The 24,923-nt window shown below is 52.7% G+C and overlaps 3 protein-coding genes across 6 annotated transcripts; 2 read left to right on the forward strand and 1 right to left on the reverse strand.

Moving 5' to 3' along the window:
- The first annotated feature begins 839 nt into the window (after window positions 1-839).
- Window positions 840-8,526, forward strand: GCHFR (GTP cyclohydrolase I feedback regulator). 2 transcript variants are annotated; one of them, XR_007631537.1, is made up of 4 exons: window positions 840-1,979; window positions 3,278-3,372; window positions 4,205-4,322; window positions 7,640-7,705. XR_007631537.1 is itself a non-coding variant. In XM_050336419.1 (3 exons), the coding sequence occupies exons 1-3, from the start codon at window positions 1,341-1,343 to the stop codon at window positions 7,793-7,795; spliced, it is 858 nt and encodes a 285-aa protein (XP_050192376.1). In that variant the 5' UTR covers window positions 1,139-1,340; the 3' UTR covers window positions 7,796-8,526. The 2 variants fall into 2 exon arrangements, 1 of the variants encoding a protein (XP_050192376.1); XM_050336419.1 differs by lacking the exon at window positions 4,205-4,322 and having other exon boundaries at window positions 1,139-1,979; window positions 7,672-8,526.
- A 265-nt stretch (window positions 8,527-8,791) lies between these two features.
- DNAJC17 (DnaJ heat shock protein family (Hsp40) member C17) lies at window positions 8,792-23,118 on the reverse strand. 2 transcript variants are annotated; one of them, XM_050336418.1, is made up of 11 exons: window positions 22,969-23,118; window positions 21,546-21,615; window positions 20,518-20,576; window positions 19,183-19,270; window positions 18,930-19,012; window positions 18,309-18,405; window positions 17,570-17,619; window positions 16,980-17,057; window positions 15,986-16,066; window positions 15,318-15,446; window positions 8,792-9,002 (listed from the first exon to the last, which is right to left on the reverse strand). In XM_050336418.1, exons 1-11 carry the CDS (start codon window positions 23,044-23,046, stop codon window positions 8,880-8,882), a joined length of 936 nt encoding a protein of 311 aa, XP_050192375.1. In that variant the 5' UTR covers window positions 23,047-23,118; the 3' UTR covers window positions 8,792-8,879. The 2 variants fall into 2 exon arrangements, with proteins under 2 accessions (XP_050192375.1, XP_050192373.1); XM_050336416.1 differs by lacking the exon at window positions 8,792-9,002 and adding an exon at window positions 12,537-12,701.
- CUNH15orf62 (chromosome unknown C15orf62 homolog) lies at window positions 10,030-12,861 on the forward strand. 2 transcript variants are annotated; one of them, XM_050336427.1, is made up of 2 exons: window positions 10,030-11,118; window positions 11,516-12,861. In XM_050336427.1, the coding sequence occupies exon 2, from the start codon at window positions 11,639-11,641 to the stop codon at window positions 12,152-12,154; it is 516 nt and encodes a 171-aa protein (XP_050192384.1). In that variant the 5' UTR covers window positions 10,030-11,118; window positions 11,516-11,638; the 3' UTR covers window positions 12,155-12,861. The 2 variants fall into 2 exon arrangements, with proteins under 2 accessions (XP_050192384.1, XP_050192383.1); XM_050336426.1 differs by having other exon boundaries at window positions 10,031-11,118; window positions 11,213-12,861.
- Window positions 23,119-24,923: the final 1,805 nt, after the last annotated feature.

The raw sequence follows: 24,923 nt of genomic DNA on the forward strand, positions 1-24,923 counted from the left end.
TTCAGCTTCCAGCAGTGAGGGACAAATGGGCCAGAAAACAGGAATTTGGGAACACGCAACGGAGCCAAGTGGGACAGGGTTATTGTAGTGAGGGAGCTGTGCACTGAGCGACCAGTTCTTGGGATGAGAGAAGAGATTTTAGGTGGAATTAGGCGAAGGACACAGGAATGGCTAAACAATCATCCCAAGCCTTTAGGGTTGGAATTTCTCCCTTCTACAGAAAACAATGTGAACGCAGAGGGCACTTACATTCCTGGCAGGATCCCCCGAGAAGAACTTGTTTATCCCAGGATCATTAAAGGTAGAAATGCCTTTTTCTGGAGGAGGCAAAGGATTCTTTAGGAAAAGGCGCTGGTCAGGAACAGGAAAATCAAGCCCTTCATGTGCTCCCTGCTCCCGGGAGCGTAGGTGACAGCAGAGCCAAAGAACCCTTTTCTTCCCTTTACCTGAATTCCTGGGAGTGATTCCGAGCTGGGCTCATCTCCTGCGTGTCCAAGCAGAGCTGGGAGCAGCCAGCTCAGAGCCGGGGCTGGAGCATGATAAGCTGCTCTGGGATGATGGATGGTACCACTGAGATCCATCATGCTCCAGCTGCCTCCCAGATTTCGGTATCTCCTGAGGAAATTCAATATTAAAATGTCATGTGCAGCTCTGCTCTCATTTCCCTCTTTTTTCCCTACTTTTTTTTTTTTTCCCCCTCCAAGAAAGAGCTGTGTAAGAGCCAGAGCAAGAACTGGGCAGGCTGCCAGAACCCCGGCTAGGTTTCCTTTAATTTCTGGAAGGGTCTGGATTTCATACCCATGTTATTCCCTACAGCCAACAGGCTGGTAACCACAGAACACACATACCTCGTGGAGATCCAAAGGGCACGTGGATTGTGGGAATCCTGTCCAAATCCAACCAGGTGAAAGGTGCCAGAGCGGTGGTGCTGTTGATTCACTGGACAATGGGTTTGTGCTGGAACAGGAGAGCCATGAGCAAACATTCCCACTGTTCCAGGAGCTGGGGATGATCGAAATGAGCTGATGTTTAACCAGTGGGGTGAGGATTATCAGCAAAATTAGGAATTGACTGTGATTTGTTAACCTGGGGAGCTGCATGGAGAGGGTTCTGCTCAAGTCTGAAGGCCAGGGAACTATTATTTGCTATTTATGGAAGTATTATTTGGTTTATGTATGGTTTTCCAACTGGAAGGGGGGTGTTGAGGGGGCGGAATTACTCAGCAGCTGCAGAGGAAGTGCCTCTGCCTGTCCTAGTCCCAGCAAATGAGCTTCTCCTCAAATTGTGAAGGAATTTAAACCCCTGTGTTCCCTGATAAAAGCTTGACAGCTGGTAGAAAAATGGAGTTTTCCCCAAAAATATTGGACCACGCTGCTTCAAGGGAATGTTTGGTTGGAGAGTGGGGTGGGCGCTGGGATAATCTGCAGGACCCAGGGTTTCCCACCTGCCTGGCTCCTGCTTCATCATCTCCCAGTCCTGATCTCCTTGCTGTAATTTCCTGGTCCTTTATCTCCCTGCTATTAATTTCCTGGTTCTTCTCCCTATCCATCATCTCCTTGTCCATCATCTCTTTGTTCATCGCCTCCCTGCCCATCTTCTCCTGTCCCCCACCTCCCTGGCTGTCGTCTCCTGGACCATCGTTTCCCTGCTCACCATCGCCTGTCCTTTGTCTCTCTACCCATCTCCTCCCGGTCCACCACCTCCCTGTCCCACTCTTCCTGCTCCATCTCCTTGTCCCATCGCCTCCTGCCCACCCTCTCCCTGCCCTTTCCTTGTCGAGAGATCCGTCGGAGTCCCCCGGCGGTCTCCCGCTCCCCATTCCCGGCGGGGCCCCTCTGACCCCTCCGGGAGCCCCTTTTTCCCCCCGCGCTGCCCCGGGGGCGGTGGCGCCGGGGCGGGACCGGGGGCGGCCCCGGAGCGGCGGCGGGAGCGGCGGAGCGGAGATGCCGTACCTGCTCATCAGCACCCAAATCCGCCTGGTGAGTCCCGGCGGGACCCCCGGGGGTGGGGATTTTCGGGGGGCGGGCAGGGACCGACCGGGACGAGCGGCGGGACGAGCGGCCGTCACCGGTGCCCGGCTGGGCTGGGCTGGGCTGTCCCCGCTGCTGCTGGGGGGGGATTGTTGGGGGTGATGCAGGTTTGGGGGACGGTGCCCGGTGTGGGGTGTCCGGCACAGACCGTCCCCGCACTCCGTGAGAGCCGCCGGTGCCCAAACCCCGGGGGTCGGGGCGTGGAGAGCCCCCGGTACCCACACCACGGCTCTGCTCCCCGCAAATTCTCCTCTCCCAAACAGCTACTCACTCGGGAAACTTGTGGCAGGATCCTGCGAACGCCAAAGGGACAGCTCTGCCCGTGCATCCTCACCATTGTTTTCCCTCTTGTCCCCAAACAGCCGTTCCAGGGTGGAAAACCCAGCCAGGGAGTGGACATGGCTGGCAGCAGGGGCTGGCAGGAACCAGGCAGTGGTTGGGATCATTGTCAGGGATCGCTGGCTGGGCACAACCTGTTAGTCTCAGATAAAACCACAGAGGAAATGGAACTCCCCAGTGCTGGCAGCACACACATCCCATAGGGCAGCTGCTCCCCAGCTCCTGGCAGCCAGCACGTCCTGCAGGGTTCTGTGGGAGCCCACAGCCCTGTGTTTATCCGGGGTTTCCCTTTCCCAACCCAAAGGGGAGCCATCCGCCCGACAGCCCAAATATACCAGTGTGGTTTGGGGCAGGAAGGGGGGGGGGAGGTGAAAACGGCAAATGAGCAAAGGGAGGAAGTTGGGTGATGGACGCTGCTGCTGCTGCTGCTGGAAATGTCCCATTACACATACCAAAGGAAGCAGCAGTGGATTCGGAATGGGGACGTGTGGGGATGCTGGAGCACCAAAGCGTGCCAGCAGTGACAAGCTGGTTGAGTGATTATGGATGAGGTACAGGAAGGGGCACATGTGGTGTTCCCTACATGTCCTGTTCCTGTAGGGAACAGCACACAGCTTGTTTTGGTGGAGCTCAGTCTGCCCTCTGGAGACTTTGGAAACTCTGCTCTTTGCCATGGCAAAGCAAACATTTCCAGCCTGGAACTTGCTGGAAATGGCCTGTCCTGGCCTTGCAGGGGGGAGTGACTGTTTTCCTGGCAGTGGCCAGGGCAGGGGTCACTGAAGTCCCCTCCTGGTCCAGACAGGTGGCTGATGGCAATTCCCTTCCCAGTAAAGCTCTTACTGGTGCTGTGCTGGGAGCAGGAGCTGTACCCCTACATGTGACTCACCGCTCCGCTGCCTCTCCCACAGGAGGCTGGTCCCACCATGGTGGGCGACGAGCACTCAGATCCCGACCTGATGGACTTCCTGGGGGCCAGGAAGAGGAACATGCTGGGGAACAACTTGTAAGTCCTCCTCTTCTTATTTTCCTGAGAAAATGTAGAGCATTTTCACTCCTGGCATTTCCCACAGCACCTTCCAGCTGTACAGTTAATCCTGGGACATGTCTTGTCCTGCCTGCCAGGGCTCACCCAAGGAAACGCTGCCTGATACTTCACTTAGTTCTTTAGTTTTTCCTTGCTCTGCCCCTGTTTTAGCACCTGACCCACCTTTCCCTCTCTCCTTACCCCTGACACACCAGGGTGCTCCTGGCTGTTACCTGACACATGCCCCAGCTGCAACAAGACACGCGTGGCTCCATCTGCCAACATCCCACCCCTCATCCTGAACTCAAATCTCCTCGGTCTGATCATCTCCAGCCCTGAGACTCTCAGGAGCCAGTGCTGCTGTCACAGCCTTGCTCTGCCTGTGGTGCTGAGCCGCCTGGAATGCCCATCCACAGTTTGTCCTGTCCTGCTCATCCGCAGACTGTCTGTCCCATCCCATCCTATCCCCTCCATCTCAGCCACAATCTGTCCTGTCCCATCCTGCTTTCCAGTGTAGCTCGAGGTTTCTGCCGAGCCAGCCCCTCTCAACAGCTCCCAAACCTTTCCCATGGGCTGCTGTGAGTCCTGGGGTCAGAACTGCTTCCCGTGGTGTCCCCCCCGACTCCCCTCCCTTTACCTGCGTGTTCCCAAGCCGTGGATATTTGACACTTCTCCATGTGCCATCTCTGCCCAGGCCGAGTTTGACCTCAGATTTCATCAAAGTACCATGTGGGGACATGACCAGCATCTTCCTCGTGGCTTGGCCCACTTTTCTTGCCCACTTGATATTCCACTTCTTTGTTTTATCCAGAGAAAAAACCCAACAAACAACCAACAAAGCAAAACAAACACCTAAATTCAAATGAACTTGACAGAGACGAGCAGCTCAATTCCTGTTCATGTTCCACAGCACAGAAGAGAAGGACCAGGTATTTAACAGAAAGGGTCTCTTGTCTCAGCATATTCCTAAACTTCCATCCAAGGAGCTGGGAAAACCCACCTACTCAGCACCAGCCTGGCAAACACCGAGGGCTGGATTCTCAGCTGCTGCAGCATTAAAATCTGAGCGGGGTGGGAGATTTTACAGAATAAGGAGATAAAATATAAATACTGGGGGCCCCCTTATCCCAACCGAATTCCCGGGGGGGTTTGCTGGGCTGATCCCTCTCCATGCTGCTATTCCCAAGACTGTGGGTGGGCAGAGATTGGCAGCAGCACTGGCTTCGTGCTGCCACCCGCCGAGCCCCAAGTTACGCAACGAGACGGGAGACACGGCAGGGGAGAAGGAGAACAGGCTCCAAGAAATGCTGCTGGATCACGAGAGATTTAGGCAAGGGACCCTGGGATTTGGGTAGGAAAGGAAGGCAAGGACAGGTAAATGCCTCTGTGGCACCTGCCCCCGCAGCTGGGGGAGCTGCAGCGCTGTAAGGAACCAGAATGCTGCGTTCTGCTTGTTTGGGAGAAAGGATCTGAGACTTCCTATGGTATCTCCCTGGTGGATTCACCACCTTTCCTCCCTTGCTGTGGCCTGGAGCATTTTGAGCTCCTCTTGCCCCATCTGCTCCTTGGTATGGCCCAGTGTCATAGCTGGGAGCTCTGCTGCATCCCCATGGCCCATCCCCTATGGCACATCCCCACAGTACATCCCTGTGGCACATCGCCCTGGCACATCCCTATGGCAAATCCCTGTGGCACATCCCTATGGCACATCCCTTATGGCACATCCCCACGGCACATGCCTGTGGCACATCCCTATGACACATCCCTGCAGCACATCTCCTATGGCACATCCCCGTGGCACATCCCCACGGCACTGCACGTCGTCCCCGCGTGCTCTTGAGCAACAGGGAATTGGGAAAGTCCCCTGGCTGGAACATGGCTGCTGGCACCCCCAGAGCTTGGCCATGTGCCAGCGGGGCAAGCCCCGTCACCTCCACCAGAGTCCCAACCAGGGCCGAGAGCTCCGGGATCTGCACCATGGCCAAGCAGGATTTTCCCCAACTCCCTCCTGAGCAGATGGAGATGCTGCAAACCTTCCCCTTCCTGCAGCACCGTGGGCCCCAAAATCTTAACCATGACCTTGGAGGGAGCCTGAAGGAAAGTCCTGAGCAGCACAAACCTGTTGGGAAACTGGGATGGACAGGTGAAGCACTTAAATCCCTGTAATCAGGGAGTGCACGGATCCTGTTCCGCAGCTCTGCGTGGCCAAAAGGCCCCTCATTAAGTCCCATGGGGTGTGGGGAGCAGGCACGTGGTCCCTGCCCTTTGGGCCTGTGGCAGAGCCCTGGGGGCAGCCAGGGGTGGCACAGGGACATGTAGCACAGGGGCAGGCACACCGAGGGGCAAATCCCTGCCCCTCAGGTGCTGCGGACAAGGGGAGTCTGGGTGTGCCCAGGTGGTTGTGGGTCCATGGAGGGATGATGGCCGGGCACATCCTCGGCCTCTCCGGTGATTACACGCTGCCAGCACCCTTTGGTCTTAACTGCAATCCCTGTTGGATTTGGGAGCTGAGGGCTGAGGCACCTGCTGACATTCAGCATACCTGTTCCTCTGGGTACAGCCAAACCCTGTCCTCAGGGAGCTCGAGGAGAGCTGGGCAGAGATCCCAGGAGGTTGGCTGCTCCATCCCTAAAAATCGCCGCGTGCGGAGGATGCTCCTGCCCCACCCTTGTGTGGGCTCTCCTGGTTTGGCACCCCTGGAGGCAGAGCAGGTGGAATCACACACACCAAACCAGTGCCAATCCGGGATGACTTCTCTTTTCCCTGATGGTGTTTATTTGGATGAAAAGGTTTTGCAGGTGTCCCAGCCCCTCCATCCCAACTGGATACACACGGAGACAGCAGCGTATCCGATACCCACACTGTGCAACCTTTGTTACCCTCAACACAGAGCTCTGATAAAGCCCTGGGAACTCTTTCCTCCTGATTTTAGCTCAGTCACTCTGTTTTTTTAGCTTCCTGCAAATCCCTGCCTCTGCTCCTTCCTCTGAATAATGGGAATAATATTTACCACCTCCCACTGGGAATCTGAAGGATATGTGGCAACCCTCCTGGAGAAAGCACGGACTTCAAAGACACTTATAATAACACACATTATCTTTACACCACATCTATAATTACAGCCAAGTACAGTCTATCTTGAGAAACTGGAAAATCTCTCATATCTTGGGGTTGTTTCGTGCTTTAAAGCACTCCCTGCTCCAGCACGGCTCTGCAACCGGAGCAGAAGCAGCTTTGGAAAGGCTTTTGGACCTTTTTTCCATCATTATTAGCATGAAAATCAGGAGAGTCTTTGTTAAGGTGCCCAAACTGGATCCCCAGTGATCCTGCAACCCGTCATTATCAGACACCGCAAGTCATCTCAGGGCTGAGCTGCTCTGGAACTTATCCAGCTGCTCCAATAAATGCTGCATCCCAGAAGCTGTGTCAAAGGAAAGGCTGGCAGACCCAGTGCCAAAGGTTCTACTGGCCAGCTCAGCTCTGCTGTCCCCACCCAATTCAGCCAAGTTTGTGTCTGGTCCCTTTACTGGGCAGTAGTGCCACAGCCCTGAAGATTCTACAGAGGAGCAGGCTCTGGGATCTAGGGGAAGGAAGGAGCAGCTTCTGCTCCAAACATAGAACCAGCACAAACCAATGAGGAATTAGGGCCAGACAAGGATCCCGGTGTCAGTTCCCAGACTCCCAGGTACTGCTGGGGCAGAGCAGCCTGTGCTCCACTTCACCTGGCACTTCCATGCAGGACAGACAACTTCTGGCTTTCCAAAGGTTTCCCACCTGACTGAAAGCAGCACCTTGCCCCAAATTTCACCACAGACTCTCAAACCTACCCAGCTCACAGACATGCTCCAACATAGGCAGAACATTGGGATTCCATTCCTTAGAAAAACCTGAATCATTCCTGCCTGCTTGGCCCAGATTCTCCTCCTTCTCCATGAATTCCCAAGTGTGTTAAAACTGTGTTCCCCTGTGTTTACCTGTGAACCTTCTGCTGCAGTTTCAGCCCAGTTTCTGAGCAACACGTGGCTCTGGACACCCAGTCCCTGAGCCACATTCCCATTTAACCTGCTCCTTCCCTCCTGGACAGGATTCCCCTTGGTTTGGCACTGTGGGCTGTGTCCTTGCCCCTCGGGTTAACCAAGGCACTGTGTCACACTCACCTCTGCCAGGTGCAGTCACTGGGCTTACCTGAGTTAGGAGTAAGGCAGGGTCACATCCACAAGGAAATTCCTGTCTCTTCCTTCCCCAGCTCACTTTATTCCTCCTCTTTCCCGGGAGCAGCTGTGAGTACTACGTGAACGACGCGCCACGCGTGGTCCTGGACAAGCTGGAGCAGCTCGGCTATCGCGTGGTCAGCATGACTGGCGTGGGCCAGACCCTGGTCTGGTGCCTCCACAGGGAATAGCCAGGAAGAATCCTGCCTTCCACCCGGACAAGATCCCGCTGGACATCATCTTACGGGACTGACAGCAAATTTTTCCCCCTTCATTCCTTCCCGTCCCAGACTCCCGGCACTCGGGCGGGGAGAGGAGCGGTGCAGAGGCAGAGCTGGACCCAGTGGGATTTTGCCATCCTTGTAATTTCCCAAGAGCATGGGGAGGATAGTATGCCCAAAATTCAGGCAGAGGGAACAGATGGCTCCAGCTCTGCCTTCAGCAGGATGACAGTCTGGCAAATTCCAGCTTTTTACATTTTAATCATCTATTTAGCATGCCTTGGAGGAAGCTCAGTAACAGACCCGTCTGCCTTCTCTTGGGCTGCCCTTGGGACATCCGTGTCTTCTCCTGGGTCAGGGAGGTTACAGGGGGACACCAGGCATGGACAGCATCCCATCTCATCCCTGAAATCTGAGGGGGAACCACTAAACCTACCCAGTGGTCCGAGAATCCCTTCCCTTGGCAGCAAGGCCCATTTCCATCCCACATAGGATTGTGGTCAGCAGCATCTTCAGACTTCCAGATCCCAGAGTGCCATCCAAGCCTAATATAGGGTTCCCAAAGTAGCACAGAAAGGTGTTGTGAGCATTCCAGGTGCAGGCCCTAATCCCAACAGCAGCAGCTGCACTACTGGAATGTTTGGGGCTGTGTATGGATCCTGCTGTAGGGGTAACCCCAATAAAGCTTTGCCCTAAAGACACCAATGTCCTTCTGTGGGTTGTTTGCAGCTGCAGCCAAATCCTTCTGGATGCACTGCTCCCAAACAGGCTTCCAGGGATTAAAAGCTCCAAGTTTTGGTGTTCTGGTGGCACCTCTCACACCCTGTCCCATGGGATGGGGTAGCTGCTCTGGACACACACACTGATAGGGACACACCCTGACCTGCACACTGAAGCCATTTCCTTCCCCAAACCTGGAAAGGGATCAAGGCCGCAATCCCTGGGAATTTGTATTCCCACACCAGCTTTAAAAAAGGAGGTTTATTGACTTAAATTAAGAAAGAGCTCAGCAGGGGGGTGGTGTGGAGGGGTGGGGAGAATCCATACTGTCATGCTAAGTGTGAGACTCTTCCTCGTCTTCCCGCCGGAGCTGCTCGATGAGCTGCTGCCTCTCCGCTGCCTGGCGCATCCGCATCATCACCAGGCTCTCGTAGTCCCGCTCCGACACCACGGATGCCTGGTAGGGAGCAGGAAACACACACAGCCCGTCAGGGACAGTGCAGACCCAGCTTCCCCCTCCCCAAATTCCCTCTCACAACACGGGGATTCTGGGCAGGAAGCAGTTTTGATCCCACAGAGATCAGGTGAGGTGTGAAAGCCGCCTGGCTACAGACAACAAGCTGCTCCCTAAGTGCGGCTGATGGGGAAAGCAGGACACACGCAGAGCCTGCACTCCTGAATTCCCCTCTTGCTGCCAGAGCTGCTCCCTGCTCCCCACGAGGCTACATGGGGCACTATTTTGGATGACAAGCTCACCCTGCACCTGCAACGCTGTGGCCCAAAGTCCAGCGTACACTTCACCCGTTATAAAGGTTAATGCCATAAAAAAAATGTGGATCAGTCATGGAACTGATAACTCCCAACTGACTGGGGGTGCTGAGGCCCTGCCACAAGTTGCCCAGAAAAGCTGTGGATCCCTGGAGGTGTCCAAGGTCAGGCTGGACAACCTGGGCCGGCAGAAGGTGTCCCTGCCCACGGCAGGGGGATGGAACCAGATGATCCATAAAGTCCCTTCCAACTCAAACCATTCCTGATTGTATGACTGTAATGGTTGGAATTGATGATCTTGGAGGTCTTCTCCAAACTGAACAATTCTAAGTGGCTGCAGAAAGAAAACCACCAGGTATGTTCCCAAACCTGACACGGGAATGGAATAGCTTTCCAAAGCTCCTGGAGCCTTCCTGCTGTGTGTGGCAGCCACTGTCACGTGAATCCAGCTGATTGCAGACTCTGCCTAATGAACGTGGGCAGCTGATGACAGCTGCTCCAGTGCTTTGGAACTCTGCTTCCAAAGCCATTCCACACTAGTAGGTGGCCGTGCTATTTTGGATGTACGAAAGCACTGCAAAGCTTGGAAACATCCATCTTGTTCCTTGACAGTTCAAGCAGAAATAAAGTGTCTTGACAGAAGGTGAATGAAAAAAAAAACCCCTTGTGTTCATTCTTCCAGGAACTGGGGATTTCAGAGCGTCGGAGTCACCGAATGGTTTGGCTTGGAAGGGATCTTAAAGGTCATCTGGTTCCAACCCCCTGCCGTGGGCAGGGACACCTTCCACTAGCCCAGGTTGCTCCAAGCTCCATCCAACCTGTCCTTGGACACTTCCAGGGATGGGGCAGCCACAGCTTCTCTGGGTATTTAAGGACATCTTAGGGAGCAGCAGGGATACAAAGGCAATAGAATGGCTAAATAAGACTCTGCATGAAAATGGGGTAAGTGCAATTTGTTATCAAGTGCCAGCAAAGTGGTTCCTCCGGCTGTGAGGACAAAATAGAAGCCCCACAACAGATGAGGAGGAACGTTGAGTGGGAAATTAGGAGTCTAATTGGTGTCTTAGGAGCCAGATGAGTGAAATGACCTTTGGGTACTGCAGCACCAGTGTCTCACAAAGCACCAATGGTATCAGCCCTCAGCAGCAGAACCAGAATCCTCCCCAGTCCTGTCCACCAACCCCAGGGATTTGCTGGGCTGGATGGAAGAGGCTGTGTGAGACTCATGCAGATGAATCACCTGCACAAACCTGAATCCCCACCTCGCACAGGGATTGAAATTTAAAACAGACAAGAGATTACTCCTAGCCTGGCTTGGGAGCCCTGCTGACACACGGAGCTCTCAGAGTGGCAGGAGGGAGGAGAAGAGCCTGATCCGGGTGGGCTCCAAGCTGGCAGCTCTCAGCAGCACGGGTGCCTCTGAGGAGCTCTCCTGCTCCTCAGGCAGCGTGGGCTGAGGCTTTGCCGCTCCACACACCTCCTTCCTGCAATCCTGGCAATTACCAATCGTGTAAAACCCAGTTCCTGACGTGGCTGACTCAGCAAGGGCTTGGCTCAAAACAAACACATCCGAGCAGGAGCTGCAGCCCGGGAAGAGGCGACGGGCGGCACATGAAGAGACGGCGGTGGCAGCAGCTTTGGGGATTTTTAGCATTCTGGGTCCAACCTGGCTGAATTCCCGAACTCCCGGCTGAGCTGTCCCTGGACTTGCTCCTTCATCCTGGTGAGTGTAGCAGGCACAGTTCTCCGAGAGCTCCAGCGGCTTCTCCCCTGCTCCCTCGGACTCAGGGTTGCTCCAACACAGTGTAAGTCTCCTTTGCAGTCGGTTCCCCCAACATTTGCCTTTCACGTTGTCGCTTTTTACATCCCCCTTTGCCTGTATTTCCTTGGTTCCTCCAGTGGGACTGAGTCACCGTCTCCTTCCCAACCACCCACTGGATTTTCCGGCGGTGCCCCTCCGCAGAAGGTGGCTGGTTACCATGGCACCCGGGTGCCCTTCTGTTCTAGATGCCAGATTAGATCTGTTCTCATGGTGACTGTGCCTTGCTGTTCCTCACCAGCACACGTTTAACGAGCTCAGACACTGTGTTCCTTCTCCACTCGAGGAGGAGACTCCTTAAGATCCAAGACAAGCCAACTGCTCCTTACCACAGCGTGGAGTCTGCCTTTCCTGCACTACCAGCCTCCCTGTTTTCCTTCCAGCTACGGGAACGGGGCAGGAAGAGGCTGTTCCTGCTGCGTGGCTTGCTGCTGATCCCGTGGCTTTAGTCCAGCACCTGCCTGTGAGGAGCCTGCAGGTCCCTTCTCCTCACTGCCTCCCTCAGCATGGATACCTGGCGCAGAGGGTCCATCAAGTCCACCACCTTCTTCAGACGTTTCTCCCTCAGGAGGCACAAAAAGCTGGGCAACCAAGTCATCATCCTGAACCAGAACAGCCACACTCTGGACACTGACGGCCAGAAGAGGGAAGGCTTGAGGGATCTGAAGGACAAGTCTGATTACCTGTCATGCCAGAGCGAGCAGAACCTGGCCAAGGCACAAGCCCCTCCCAAGCCTCCCCGGCTGTACCTGGACAGTTCCAGCTGCCCCAACATCATCGACCACACCGACTCCCACTCCGACATCTCCTTTTCCGACGCTGCTCAGTACCACAAAGGCACTCCAACGCACAAGGACCAGGCTACAGACCACGGCACCTCAGAGGCAGGTTCCCAGAATGGCACCGCTCTTCCCGACCTGGCTGATCCCTTCCTGTCCTTCAAAGTGGATTTGGGGCTATCGCTCCTCGAGGACGTCCTGCAGACCCTCAGGAAACAGAACCCCAGAGATTATGCCATCTGAAGGTACTTATCATTCACCACGTCCCATTTACCCGATGCTGCTGCTGGCTCCTCTGCTCCCAGCGGGAGGAGGGATGCTGGAGCACGCCTGTTGTGTGTGGCCTGTTTTGTTGTCCTCGCCTCACCCACCACAGACCATCCCTTCCTTGCCAAGGAATCCTCTGAAGCAGAGCTCAGGTGAGAGCACCGTTTCCACTCTTCACCCTGGGAATCTCCCACTCAGGACTGTGCGTCTCCTCCTCAGGGAAGAATGGCATTGTTTGGGAAAGACTTGTTATTTTGGGGATGTGGCTGTGACACTGCGGGGCAGGGCCACACAGGGACTTGGCATGGATCCCTTGTGGGACAGCAGGCAGCCTGCAAGGAGACAGTAGCACTGCACCTCAAAGCCACAGGTGTGGCCAGGGCCGAGAGACGGGAACTGGGGGTTCTTCTCTCACCGTGTCTGGATGTGAAAAATCCAAGTTGTTCCTTCTTTTTTTTTTTTTTCTTCTTTCCTCCTTGTGGGTTTCTTTTCCCCCAACTCCAGTGCAGTTGGCACTCCCAACCTGGAAACAGGTAAGCATCCACACGTGCTCGTGACAGAGCACCAGCAGTGGGTTCATCCTCCTGGCAGGAGAGGAGATGTCTCCCTACACTGCTGCCTCACGCATGCACTGAGCTCCCAGCTGTACAGACATGGAAGAATAAATGTATTTGTGACTGGAAGTGTCTGGTTGCCTCCTTGTTTTGTTGGTAACAAGCCACAAAAAGCCAAGGCACCAGGAGCACAGGGGATCTGGAGTGGCCCAGATCCATCCTCCCTGGCACCGCAGGTTTTTTGGAGGGAGGGGAAGCAGCGTGCCTCTGTTTTTCTGGGCTGGGGGAGGGGAAGAGCTGCTGGGACTTGATTTTCCCCAAAGGAGAGCTAACACAGCTCAGGGCAAGACCCAGTTCTCCACTCCTGAGCCAGAGAGTGGGAAGGGCTCTGCCAGGTTGAGAACTTTTTGGGCAGCATCAGGGCAAACTGTTAAAAGGACACTGCAGAAACTACTGCAGTAGTCAGCAATTCTTACCTTTCTGATAGGTTAGACATCAGGGTTCTTTTAGAAACCAATAATAACAAAAAACTTCCATGCCCCCAGATAACCAGGGGAACTCTCCTACTTGGCTCCAGCAGCTCTCCAGGGACTGCTGGACAACGTGCACCCGTTGCTGCAGGAGAACGAGCAGCCTGCAGCTTATTGCCTCCTCCCAGCACAACAGCCAGCCTTGCTTCCATGTGGAAGCACCTCCAAACCCCCTGGTTAGGGTCTGACCGTCCTTTACCAGCAGCTTTTGGCACTCAGCTCCTGACTGCCTGTCCCAGGCAGGGAGCACCTGGATGGCTATCCCAGAGGATGAGGAGCGAGCGCGTTGCCATGAGAACGCTGCGGGTCTGGGGCCGTTTGCTGAAGCAGAGCAGGGAAGGAGCTGCCTTTGCACAGAGTGGGAACAAAACGGGGGTGGACTCAGACAAAACCAGGGGGGAAGCAAATAGGAAGCAAATAGGAAGCTGGAATTTGTGCAGCTTGGAAGCAAGACTGTGCAGCCTGCTGGCTGGGAAGCCGGGCTGGGTGTGAAAGGAAGAGGCAGGAGCAACAGGGACCTGGAAGCTCATCCTGCATGGTCTAGAGTTGGACAGGGCAAAGTAAGTCAGCTGGAAGCAAAACAGCCAAGAGGAGCTATTAGCACATCACAGATTCTGGAAGCATCTTAGTGGATGCAGCAGCAGCAGCAGAACTTTGAGAGGGTCTGGAGCAGGCACTAGGAAAAGTGGGAAGCGGAGCAGTTTAGAGATCCAAGGCTGCAATGTAATCCCAGAATTCACAGTTGTTTACAGAAGAAAAAGCAGCAGAAAGGACAGTCAAGTATCAGCAGTGCAATTCCTGGGAAGGGTGCATGGCCCTGGCAGCAACTCCTCCCCATTCAGAGAAGCAGGATGGGATTGAGGAGGGGGTGCTGGACAGAGGTGGTCACCATGGACCCCACGTGCTGCTTTCCTGCTCTCCCTGCTGCCCCACCACACTAATCCTTCACCACAGGCAGACACTGCATTTCCAAAATAACAAGCTCTGGGCATGGAAACAGGCCAGGATAAACTCAGGGATCTGAACCCACACAGACTGGAATCCACCACCAAACTCCAACTGTAACAGCAACACTCTTTGGTAGGAACAAGCCAGTTCTCGCTCTCTCCTAATGAGAAATTCTCAAATAAAGTGGTCTGGAATCCTTTTCTAGCCCCAATTTCCTTTCTACCACTCTGTTCCCCTCTCTGAATCTCCTGTGGCTCAAAGACTCTCCCTGGTTCTACATGGATAGAATAACAACCATGATGCATAAATGCCAATACTATAAACAAAGTATTTGCAAAAAAGTCAAGAGTGAATGTACTGAACAATCTCACAGGCTTAAAATATTTAGGGAGTGAACACACAAAAGGCTGATGCAGACACACAGGTTAAGGGCACCTGGACTGCACGAGGCAGGAGCCCTCTCAGCAATGAGATTTCTGGATATTTATACCACAAGGAAGGAGGAGAGGAGAGTAAGTGTCATGTGAAGTTTGAACCAGGTCCCTTCCCACCTTCCCAGCCAAGGAACTGGCTAAGTAAGCCAGCAGACATGCAGCTTGCACTCAGAAAACCACACTGGTGTAGAGGACCAAACCCAAACAATGAGGTCTCTAAAAGGGTATTTAGTTTGATATTGCTTTCTCCTCCCTCCTGCAGACCCTAAAATTAGAGGTTTCCTTCCATCACTGAAATTTCCTTCTCCTGTGAACGCAGTGAGAAATCAAGACTGACTAAAAAAACCCTCATTTCAGCAGCTCTCAGCCAGAGAATTCCCACAGTCAACACATATTAACAAATCCCAGCAGAATGGCATTGGAAGTTTTGGGCTGAGCAAGGAACATCCTTGTTCTTCACTTGGAAGACAATGAGTGTGTGAAGATCCAATCATCCAAACAGCTCCAGTTCTCTTTAAAAAATCCACTGGTCCAGCACAGAAAAGCCAGTGGGAAAGCCAGGCCTGGCATCAAGAGCTTCTTTTCAGCTCATATTTGCCCCTAACTACAAAGCACAGTGAAATTTAGGTTGCTCTAGCAACGAATTTAAATACCACAGCCCATGTCTCCTTACCTGTGAGGTCCTGGGCTGGCTGGTGCTGTCAGAGAGGACAGTGCTGGGGTGGCTCCGGGGCTGGCCCTCCAGCCAGGAAATCTTCAGAGGATTATTTATCAGGCCAACTTCGTTCTTCACAGCCATCTCCTAGCAAGGAAAATATTTATATAACAAGTCTGGGTTGGTTTTCCTTTTGATCATTTGGATGTGAGCGAAAGAACAGGTGGCATGGAACAGAGGTTCCTGCACAGGGTAAGGGGATGGAACTACTAATATTAAGGGTAACTGATGATTTCTGTTCCCACAGCGACGTGAATAATTACAACTCACAGAAAGCCAGGGCATTTTGATTTGTTTTTCACTGCAAATGCCTGGTATCACCTCTGAAACACAGAAGCCCAACTCCAAGGTAATTCACCTTCAGTGGGAGCCAGTTAAAATGCTCAGTGCCAGATTTTTCAGGCATTGCCTCTCCCCTCAGCCTGTTCCATGCACAACCTGTTTATGTGCCTGATCTGCTCTGGGCCTGCAGCTCTGCCACTCCCTTCATCCCTCTGTGCCTTCAGACTCTCATTAGCCTTCTCCACTGCCTTAATGACCAGGTAGCCTGTGGGCTGTCACCCTGTGACCTGTCCCCTCCTGTGACGTCCCCCCCAGCACACCCAGCTGGGGCTCTGCACGCTCACCGCCGCCTTAACCGTAGCGAATTCCACCACTGCACTCCCAGTCTTCCTGCTGGAGATCACCAAATTGAGCACATCTCCATACTGGCAAAAGAGAGAAGGAAAAGTTAATCACAGACCCTGCAGAGATGCTGAGTTCATTTATTAAACGAACACAAAGAGAAAACCTGTGTTTTCACAGGCATGAAGTTGAGCTGTCACCATTTCTGTCCTGCCCCATGTTGCCACCAACCCCAACCTGCCATAATTTCTGTCCCTCCAGGAAACAGTCCTAGAGAGGCACAGAGCAACACACTTGGCTTCCAGCAAGCCCCAGTGCAAGAGGGATGCTCAGCTCAGAGCCAGAGCTCCAGGAGGTGCTTGCAGGGAGGGGAAATAAAGCTGCCACGCTGGGATTAATCAGATCAAAGGCTTGTCTGCTCCTGTCTCTGCACTTCCCACAGTGGGGCAGAGGTGTTAGCTCGGAGACAGCTCCCAGCTCACGGATCAAAGGATCAAACTTGGTTCAAAGGTTTGACTTGATGATCTTGGAAGTCTTTTCCAACTTAATGATTGTTTGAACCTGCTGATGATTTCTGAAAATTGCATGAGAAACCTGAACAGAGACGAAAATGAGCCACCCCAGTTTACATCTCACAAGGGCCTGGGGTGACAGGACATGGGGAACAGCTTCACACTGACAAGGAATAGGGTTAGATTGGGTATTAGGACAAAATTCTTCCCTGTGAGGGTGGGCAGGCCCTGGCACAGGCTGCCCAGAGAAGCTGTGCCTGCCCCTGGATCCCTGGGAGTGTCCAAGGCCAGTTGGACGGGGTTTGGAGCAACCTGGGCTAGTGGAAGATGTGGGGGTGGCACTGGATGGGCTTTAAGGTCCCTTCCAACCCAAACCATTCCATCATTCCATGATTTTATGATATGTAGCTTCCCAGAATTCATTATCCTTATACCAGAGAGCAGGGGAAGACCCTGCAGTAGAACAGTGAGTGTCAGACAGGACCTTTTGCAGGATCTGCAGCAGCACATCCTTGGAGTATCCCCCTCCTGTCTCGTCTTCTTTCCTGCATTTCCATCTGAGCTGGGAAATAAAGACCAGAAGTTAATTTTGTCTGTTTGAATGCACTGCTGTGCTCAGTGCTGCTCCCACCCCCCCTGCACAGTCCCCACGTTTGCTATTTACAGCCACACTCCCGGGACTGCCAAGACAGTGATCTCAGCATGACAATGAGCGCAGGGAACAAACTGTTTGGGGAACAGAGAGAAACGCTGCTCCCTGGAATATAAAAAGATCACACTGAAGGCATGCTGATGGCTCTGTCAGGGTAATTAGCAGATGTTTCCCTGAGCTCAAAGCAAAGACAACTCAATTTCAGGCCCAGAAATCTGGAGCAGACAGAGAAAAGGTGAGGGAGGAAGGGATTCTCAGGGCAAGGACAAGAGCTGTTCACATGTTGATGCATATTCCACAGAGGAATTTCACCTCCACTGGAAAAAGGGATGTGCCAGTTCAGCAGGGTTGAAGTGTCCCTTCTGTTTTCCATCACGTTCTGTAAGTTTACACCAAAATCTAGTTTTTAAAGGGTGCCTTACCTTGAGTTTAGGAGTTACTTTGCCTTCTGCTCCATTTCTTTCCTGCTTGCCTAAAGAGGGGAAAAGAAAAACCACAGATTGAAAGGACATGGGTGAGAAAATTCCTCAGCATTTAGCACAAAATCTTCCCTGAGAACATACATATGACAACAGCAAACACTTCTGGATTTCCACTAGACCATTCCAGCCCCAAAAGACCTGTGCAACAGGAACTCCAGTACAGACTGAATATTCCATGGCAGCATTTTCCCCTTCTAGGATGCCCAGACTTGCCATGATCAAGACAAGAAACAGGTAAGTAAAAATACAAGCAGGAGACCTGGTAGCATCTGAGACATTTTTCCCCGCAAAAAGAAGTTGTCCTGACGGGAACAACTGTGGAAAAATTAAGGGTAAGACAAAAAGCAGGATAGCACAGCCTAGGAACTTAATTTGGCCCTACAATTAAATACTTTATAATGGTGCATTTATTGCAAGGATCTCAAAGTGGTTTACACTAAGCAAATTCTCTACATCCTCCCCAATTTGTGAAAACCGAAAGAAAAATGAAAATTTAAAAAAAAAAAAAAAAGAAAAAAAGATGTGAAATGAAGTTAAGAAAGGCAGGAAAATACAGGGAAAGCCTGGGGACCCCAGGAGTTTCTGTCCCCGGAGCTCTGGTTGTTCTGCTGTTTGAACTTGCCGGATCAGGATTCTTTCTGGCCCTGGACGTGAGGGCTCCAAGCTCCTCTGTGCTCACCTTGGCTGTGCTGCTCCCTTTCCAGCCGGATCTGCTCCCTGATGAGCCTCTGCTGTTCCTCCAGCTGCCGGGAGCCCTCCTCCCGCAGGCGGATTATCTACGGCACAGGGAACACAGCACGGGACACCTGAGGCAATTCCAGGGCTGCTGCATGCCAGGAATTCCAAGGAGAGCTTGCCCTGGGACACCCCTGTTGGGACAGCTCCAGTACTATAGTGGGATGTTCCCAGTGACACCATCCCTCCCAGCCAGCACAGAACTGGACAGTTGTTGTTGTTGTCTGCTGTGCAAAAGGAAAAAGGGCAGGAAAAATAAAATCCCCGAATCAAAACGTTTGCCAGACTGCCACAAAATCCCTCCCACATTCCACTTTTCCGTGGCCAGGTTGGAGCAACCTGGTCTAAAGGAAGGTGTCCCTGCCCCTGGCAGGGGATTGGAACTGGATGAGCTTTAAGGTCCCTTTCAACCCAAGCCACCCTGGGATTCTATAACTCATAGAGCCCGTTAATCCCAGAGCCTGAAGTCCTGCAATCCAGAGATTTGCTGCACCTCATCACAAATGGAAAGGCTTTCAGTAATTCTTCTCAAAACAAGCAGAGAAATCTAAGAATTAATCATTACTTCTTCTTCTAATGTTCTCGTTATCCTGATCTCCTCCTCCTCGCTCTCCTGGGACTGGGCTTGTCGTTCTCTGGCTTCAAGGTCTGCAGAGAGAGAGAATTAAATTAAAAATAAATTCATTACTCGAATGTAAAACATTTCATAGAAATTAAAACAATCCAAGGGAAATTTTAATTTTTCCCTGCTGACCAGGGAAGAAGGGAAAGATCACAAACACCCAGTTCAAGACAACAGGAAGGTTTGGTTTTATTACCAAGCTTTACTTTCTTCCTCTTCTCATCGAGCTTCTGTGTCCTCTCTGCAGCCTGTTTCTTTGCCCTCCTCACCTTGTCATATGCTGCCTGCCAAGGAACCAGCACAACAGGGTGAAACCACAGGGATAGGGAGAGAAACTGGAAAGCAGGGAATGAAATGAGATCACACATCACTCCTAGAAGTGTTGGAAGTTAACACAAATATCCTGAAAACATGAGAAGAGGCCCCAAGATCTCCAGATGGAAGAGTGAGGAAGTCCAGGAATAACTCCACCGTGTACTGGAGAGAACTCTGACCCATCTTCAGAGGTGGGAAGAACATTTTGGTTCCCTGAACATCTCAAAAGCGGCTTCAGGGGCACTGGTAACAGCCCAGGTTGGCTCTGGAGCCAAGTTTTACAACTGAAAAAGGTCTATTTGACGTGAAATATTTATTCACAGGCATGTTTGAGTCCTATGAATGTATCAGATCAAAGAGCACCCAAAATCCTCAGCAGCAAAAGCTCACCAACATTAATTCAGCACCAGAGAGATCTAAGAACTGGGATGAACTGGCAGTTTCACTGGCACCTGTTTAAACCAGTTGCTAATGTGCTCCTCAACCTGCACAGAGCCTTTGTGTAGGAGGTGAGCACAGACTGCTTCACATATTACCTGTAGAATAGTTGTACAACAGTTTTAATCAACTAGAAAAGCTGGGATTTTCCCTTCTTTTTTATTTCATTCCTGTACGGCAAAGGTTTGCTAAACACTTTTTCCTTTTAAATATATAAAGAAGACAAAAAGTTCTTGGATGCCCAAGGTTGAATTCCCCCTTGGAAGGGGGATTACAAGCTTCACCAGTGCTTGAAAAGAGAAGTTATTTCACGGGTTTAGCTCTTACCACCTGAAATCAGCCCATGTCTCTCCCCTGAGCTTATCTGCAGAGTTACTGGCTCATTTTTGGTTTGTTTTTTATGAAAAGCTTGGAGCCTCAGCAATCACATCCAGGTATTATTCACTTGTCAGCCCCTGACTTCAAGGGAACTGCAAAAGCCCTGTTGCCATGGGAATGTGGTGTCCCTGAATCAGGGGTGGTTATCCTTTATGTTATTAAATGGGATATGCTCCGGTCTAACCCGTTATTAAAGACAGTATCTCACCCTTGGACAGAGCATCTGATCAGAGGCAGAACGTTCCTCCCAGCTTTTGTTTGGCACCCAATATTTGATCTCACAGAATGACAACTGAGACTCGTATGCACGGACTCTCCACTGAAGAACAGAGCAGGACAAGACAGGAGGAGTTGCCAGTAACCCCCCAACATCCCACCCTTCCCAGGGGAGCATCCTTACCCTGGCTGCTGCATCTGTGAGCACGGCCAAGGCCTGGGACAGCTGGTGGAAGATTTCCGCTGGGAATGAGAAGAAATGAGGGTAAGATGCAGGAAACCATGGGAGGGATCTGGGAAAGAACAGCAAAGACAATTCCTTATGGGAGAGACCTGCAGGAAGGTCTCTCCAAGAAAGAAGAATTCATCCCTCCAAAGCCAACCTCTCCCATGGCCACCTCAACTCAAAGGGCAACATCTGTTACATCAACCTGAGAGTAAATTAAAAACCAAAAACTGAGATTGTTTCACTGTAAGAAAAATCTTGAACACATGAACATAATTGTTCTTAGTGACTCTTTATCGTGGATTGCCATGTCTCCTTCATGGCACATTTAGCTGGAGCTCACAGTTTGCTTCTTCCTCTCAGTGCTTTTCCTTTCACTTCCTCTTGTTTGTGTACAAATAAATCATCCAGAGTCCCCGCTTACGTTGTACTGGAAATTGCTACATTACAGCCATCTAGCCTTTAAAAGTCCTCCTATAAGCACAGGGAAATTATATTTATTGTTCTGAAGATGAATTACCCGTAGTCTTGCCACACACACAAAAAAAGAATTGCTAATTATGCAATTTACATCTGCAACAACCACTCCCTCCCTCCCTCCCTGCAGGCAGCTGAAATTCCCCCTTCCACAATAAAAACGGGCCATGCCCAGAGATAATGCACTGTAGAAGTTTGGACTGGGAGAGACACAGATGAAACCAGTGTGCAGCCAAAGGTCTGGGTTCAGGCACCACGTGGGAAGGTTTTGAGAGGTGCAATTCTAATTCCAGCCCTGACTCGACGCTGATGTTCCCAAACCCAATAGCGATCGCTCGGCCCTAAAAACCAGAGTTAACATCCACGACAGCAACCCTGAGCCCTGTGTGTGCGTGCTCCAGGTGACAGGCAGCCAGGCATTCCCTTGAGGACAGTGCTGAAGGGAAGCAGAGCTGCTGCCAGGAGCCTGGAGAGGTGAAAACTCCCAGGAATTGCTGCTGGTGTCTCACCTGCCCGGGGATTGTCCGGGTTCTTGTCTGGGTGGCACGTCAGGGCCTTCTGCCGGAACGCTGTCTTCACCTGCAGGGGCCACACTGCCAGTTACTGGGTGGGACTGGTTTGGATTTGTCAAAAAAAGCAGCTTGGAAAACAGAAAAACTACCCCTGCATTGAGAGGGAATTGGGCCCAGGACACTCGCTGGGCAGGAAGGTGTGTTTGGGGTGAGTCTGAGCCAAGGAGAAAAAGGGGGAAAGGGAAGAAAAGGGGGAGAGGGAATAAAGGGGAGGGAATAAAGGGGGAGGGAATAAAGGGGAGGGAATAAAGGGGGGAGGGAATAAAGGGGGAGGGAATAAAGGGGGGAGGGAATAAAGGGGGGGAGAGGGAAACAAAAAGGAGAGAGGGGTAAAAAGGGGAAAGTGGAAAAAAGGCGGAAAGGAAAAAAACAAAACAAAACAAAACAAAACAAAAAAAAAAAAAAAAAAAAAGGGAAGCTGCTCTGTCCCAGTGCCAAGCAATTTCCTGCTAAAACGAGTGGAGAAAGTTGTGTCTCGGCCCCACCTGGTGGACAAAGCTCCAGGGATGGGAATGTACGAGGAAAGCGCTGCAGGTGACTCAACCTCCTGCATTAGATTCCAGCTGTGGGAGAGACAACTCACTCCCAACATCCATCACCTGCCCAGCTCCCCCCGGGCTGCTCCGATCAGCGGGTGGGAAGTGTTTTTCTCACCCATTTTCTCATGCTACAAAAAGTCTAGCGATCGTTTCAAGTACTTTAGATCAAGGACTGATGCCCCAAATTCCATTTGCCACTTTGTAAGCTGCGCCAGGCCATCCAGCTAGGAATTCTCTCATCCTTCCCTGCAGTGACTGGCTCAGCTGGGCAATAACCAGAGGTCACCTGAAGCCTTTTCAACCTATCCATTCCTGCGTGTTACAACTGGATTGTTCCCGTTGGATGCTTCATTCACAGGGAATTTCCAGGGAGCGGGTTGTAAACCCCTAAAAACGAACCAGAAGCCTTACAGGCACCTACAGCACCTGGACTGCCCTCCAGCAGCTGGATTTTTGGATAAACACGGGAACTTTCCTTCTGGAGGCACATAAATAACAAAGCGAGGGGAACAGCGTCCCAGTCGAACTCTGCAGCTCTCCTTGAGCCATTCCCTCCTCCAAAGTCGGGACTAAGAAGGCACAAGGGCAAACTGAGGGCAATAACGCCAATATCGGTACAACTGGGATAAAATAACGCCAACACCCGCAAACACGCCCTTTCCGCACGATTTTAGAGCCCCGGCCCCGCAGCGGCGCCCAGAGCAGCGGGAGCACACCGACAGCGCTCGGAGCAGCCGCTTAGCTCCGCACCGGCCCCGGGAACATCCCGTTCCCGAGGACACCGGAACAGGAGGGGAAGGGGCCCGTGCCGCGCCCACGACCTCTTTCTCCGACGCCTTCTCGCCGACCCCGAGTAGCCCGTAGAGATCCAGTTCCAGCAGGTCCTTATCGACCGCCATCTCCGCGCTCCCCGCTGCCGGTGCCGGTCCCGCTGCCGGTGCCGTTCGTTCCCTTTCCCGGTGCCGTTCCCGGTGCCGCGGCCGGGCCGCGCCGCTCGCTGGGAAACGTAGTCCCCAAGCAAGGCTTCGCCACGCGCAGCCTCCGCATAAGAACTACAATTCCCGTGATGCGCCGCGAGCCCCCGGGAAGGGCGCTCCTGGCGGGCGCTGCGCGCCGCGGGTCACGCCGGGTGTTGTAGTTCTGCAGCTGCCGGAGGAAAACTACAACTCCCGTCGGGCTGTGCGCGAGAGCCAAGGTGTCCTTGGAGCGAGTCATTTTGGGAAAGCCTGTCCGGGAATTGGAGTCCGAACGTGCCCCCCAGCACCGCCGAGCCCCCCGCTGGCCGTGTCCCCAAGTGCACAGGCGCATCCACGCGTTAAATCCCTCCAGGGATGGTGACTCCATCACTCCTCCGGGCAGCTGTGCCAGTGTGGAGTGCTGCGAGCCCAACCACAGCCCGTTCCCAAAGGCATCCTTGCTTTTGTTCCTGAAAAGCATCCATCTCAGCCCAAACAACGACTCCTTGGGAAATCCCTCTTGTCTTCTTATTGACCTAAGATACCTTACCTTTTTCCCCCCAGCTCTGCATAGGAAGCATTAGTCTATCCAGTTATTCCATTACACAGGAGATAGGAGATGGAATTTTTCAGTCTTTACTCAATTATTGCAGCAGGATTTGTGTCCTGCTGGCTGAAGGACTAAGAGCCTTCAGACCATTTATTTTAATCAGCGATAGTAACATCTGAGATCATGAAGAAAACTGGGCAAATGTGAATCCAGCAAAGTGGAAATCTGAGAGAGGTTTTCTAACACAGCAGTGCAACAAAACACAGATTCCTGGTCTGGGTCCATGGAGCTTCACCCAAGACGAGCAGGAGCCTTGGAGGTCATAGAATCATAGAATGGTTTGTGTTCAAAGGACCCTTAAAGCCTGTCCAGTCTCCTGGGCAGGGATACCTCCCACTATCCCAGGTTGCTCCAGCCCTGTCCAACCTGGCCTTGAATACTTCCAGGGATGGGGCAGCCGCAGCTTCTCTTGGAAATCCATGCAGTGCTTCAGCAACCTCATAGGAAAGAATTTCTTCCCAGTATCCCATCTAACCCCACCCTCTGGCAGTGGAAGCAGTTCCCCCTTGTCCTGTCGCTGCAGTTCCCGATGAGTCGCAGCCCTGTGGCCATCGCGGTGCTACCTCAGGGACCTCCCTCTGGGGCTCCATTCTGGAGTCCCCTCCTGTGACACCATCTCACCCTGGAAGGCACAAAGTTTACCTGCTGACATGTGTCCCCAAAGCCAACCACAGCACCTTGGCCCTTCGGGGCTGTCCCTTTGTGACACGGGCATGTGACGGGCCAACCTCACCCACACCACCACAGTGGCCACTGGATGTGGGCCACATGACAAAGGGCCGTGTCCCAGCATTCCATGAAATCAGGATGGGGGCACAGATCTGCAATCAATCCCGTGGTGAGACCAGTGGGCTGCAGGCCCCGTGTGACGACAACGCTGTCGAGGTGCGGGATGGCTCCGAAGGGACAAGGTGCTGTGGGGTTTCTCGGGGGTCAGGTGTCTGCAGAGAACCTTCGTGTCTCTTGCAGGGTGAGATGTCATCGAAGGAGGACTCCCCAGAGCCGGGCACCTCTGCTGCCAGCACCATCCAGGTACCACGGAATGGCAGCGCAGGGAATCCTGCCTGCCCTGCATGTTGGGACATCGACACCGAGTGCTCCAGCTCGTGCCGGCACTGCTTCTGCCTCCTCTGCCTGTGGGACTGGAGCCTCAGTGACGCCACATGCCCGCAGTGCCAGCGACCCACCCGCCACACGTACCCCCAGCACG

The sequence above is a fragment of the Myiozetetes cayanensis genome, unplaced genomic scaffold (genome assembly GCF_022539395.1).
Source record: "Myiozetetes cayanensis isolate MyiCay16 unplaced genomic scaffold, myiCay2020 scf6-25, whole genome shotgun sequence".
In the NCBI taxonomy this organism is placed as follows: Eukaryota; Metazoa; Chordata; class Aves; order Passeriformes; family Tyrannidae; genus Myiozetetes; species Myiozetetes cayanensis.

Coding starts and splice junctions, on each gene's coding strand:
- GCHFR (XM_050336419.1), top strand. CDS start 1,341: ATGGAGTTTTCCCCAAAAATATTGGACCACGCTGCTTCAAGGGAATGT. Junction 1,980..3,277: donor TCAGCACCCAAATCCGCCTG/GTGAGTCCCGGC, acceptor CCTCTCCCACAG/GAGGCTGGTCCCACCATGGT. Junction 3,373..7,671: donor AACATGCTGGGGAACAACTT/GTAAGTCCTCCT, acceptor TCCCGGGAGCAG/CTGTGAGTACTACGTGAACG.
- DNAJC17 (XM_050336416.1), bottom strand. CDS start 23,046: ATGGCGGTCGATAAGGACCTGCTGGAACTGGATCTCTACGGGCTACTC. Junction 21,616..22,968: donor AGAAGGCGTCGGAGAAAGAG/GTCGTGGGCGCG, acceptor TGGCCCCTGCAG/GTGAAGACAGCGTTCCGGCA. Junction 12,702..15,317: donor GCCAGCCCAGGACCTCACAG/GTAAGGAGACAT, acceptor ACCTGTTTCCAG/GTTGGGAGTGCCAACTGCAC.
- CUNH15orf62 (XM_050336427.1), top strand. CDS start 11,639: ATGGATACCTGGCGCAGAGGGTCCATCAAGTCCACCACCTTCTTCAGA.